General features: G+C 31.2%; 1 protein-coding gene across 1 annotated transcript in view; it reads left to right on the top strand.

Moving 5' to 3' along the window:
- The window catches only part of LOTGIDRAFT_165394 (hypothetical protein), a gene marked incomplete at both ends in the record, with an annotated part of 41,388 nt that overhangs the window by 30,260 nt on the left and 9,672 nt on the right, over positions 1-1,456 (top strand). The window contains one exon of the mRNA XM_009062411.1: positions 589-917. Coding sequence (XP_009060659.1) covers positions 589-917 — 329 coding nt within the window. The remainder of the gene's footprint in view (positions 1-588; positions 918-1,456) is intronic.

The raw sequence follows: 1,456 nt of genomic DNA, 5'->3' as shown, positions 1-1,456 counted from the left end.
CCAGTTAAACCCGTTTAACAAAGAGAGAACAGTGAAAGCACTGACACCTTCCTATTTTTTCTTTGAGCTCTAACACTATCACTGGTGCATACAAAACTAATTATACCTTATCTTATTCCCAAATTGCCCAGATAACAACTCAACAGCAGTGCTGCAACCATGTTGTCTCTCCAGTGTCCTGTCTACAATTTACAATTATAAGCTTTAACTGTAACAAGAAACACTAGGAATGATGAAATACACCAAAGACACAGAATGTTACTATGTTTTGACAACAGGAAAAACAAAAAATATTAAATATAAAAAATATTAAGAGGATGATTTTAGCCTTGAATTTATAGTAAATAGTCTTCAGAAGTACTAGAAATGTACGAACAACGCACAATCCCTTCAAAAATACTCCAAACTATGAATTTTACTCAACATTTCTAGATATGTCTTTTTTATAAATCACAGAGTATATTAAAACAGCGAGTTATCCTCTTCTAACATCCAAATTCTAGATATGAATTGTTAAAAAGAATGGCGTACCTTTAAGCAGCAATATATTTACTGTATATGATTATAACCGTATATGTATCTGTTTAGGGTCTGTGAGAGGAGGAAATGATATACAGAAGTTTACAAGAATACAGAAAGATGAGAATAAAGCTAGTAAAGAATATACTGAGAGAGAACCTATAAAAGTTTATTCTACTATTAGATGTTATAATAAAGTTGGTCTACAAGTAACAGTTACAACTGATGGTGTTCAACTCATTGATTCTAATAAACTTATTACTAGTAGTGGGCAGATAACTCTTTTACCACAGACCACAACCCAATATCATCTATCACAATATTGTCTTTCACTACAACAGTCACTTGGTATTCGCTGGCGGTTTGATTCTAACAGCTATAAGTCTACATCAGTTATGGTGAGTTCAAATTAGTATCCCCATCTGACATCATACTATCTGATGATTATAAACTAGAGAAAGAGATAGATGTTTATTGTTTTATAGGTTGGACTATCTACTGATGATTATAAACTAGAGAAAGAGATAAATGTTTATTGTACTGTTTTATAGGTCGGACTATCTACTGATGATTATAAACTAGAGAAAGAGATAGATGTTTATTGTACTGTTTTATAGGTCGGACTATCTACTGATGATTATAAACTAGAGAAAGAGATAGATGTTTATTGTACTGTTTTATAGGTCGGACTATCTACTGATGATTATAAACTAGAGAAAGAGATAGATGTTTATTTTATTGTTTTATAGGTCGGACTATCTACTGATGATTATCAACTAGAGAAAGAGATAGATGAAACTGGTATTAATTATGATGGTGTTAAATTACAAGGATTAAAACTGAAACCAGAGACAAACTATATGGTGAATATTTCTGGTATTTTACTGGGCAGATTGAATAATTATATAAATCATACTTTCTCTACAAATTATCAACC

This window comes from Lottia gigantea (genome assembly GCF_000327385.1).
Source record: "Lottia gigantea unplaced genomic scaffold LOTGIsca_51, whole genome shotgun sequence".
Classification (NCBI taxonomy): domain Eukaryota; kingdom Metazoa; phylum Mollusca; class Gastropoda; family Lottiidae; genus Lottia; species Lottia gigantea.
Note: the sequence above shows the minus strand (reverse complement) of the source record. Positions and strands in the feature narration are given on the sequence as shown.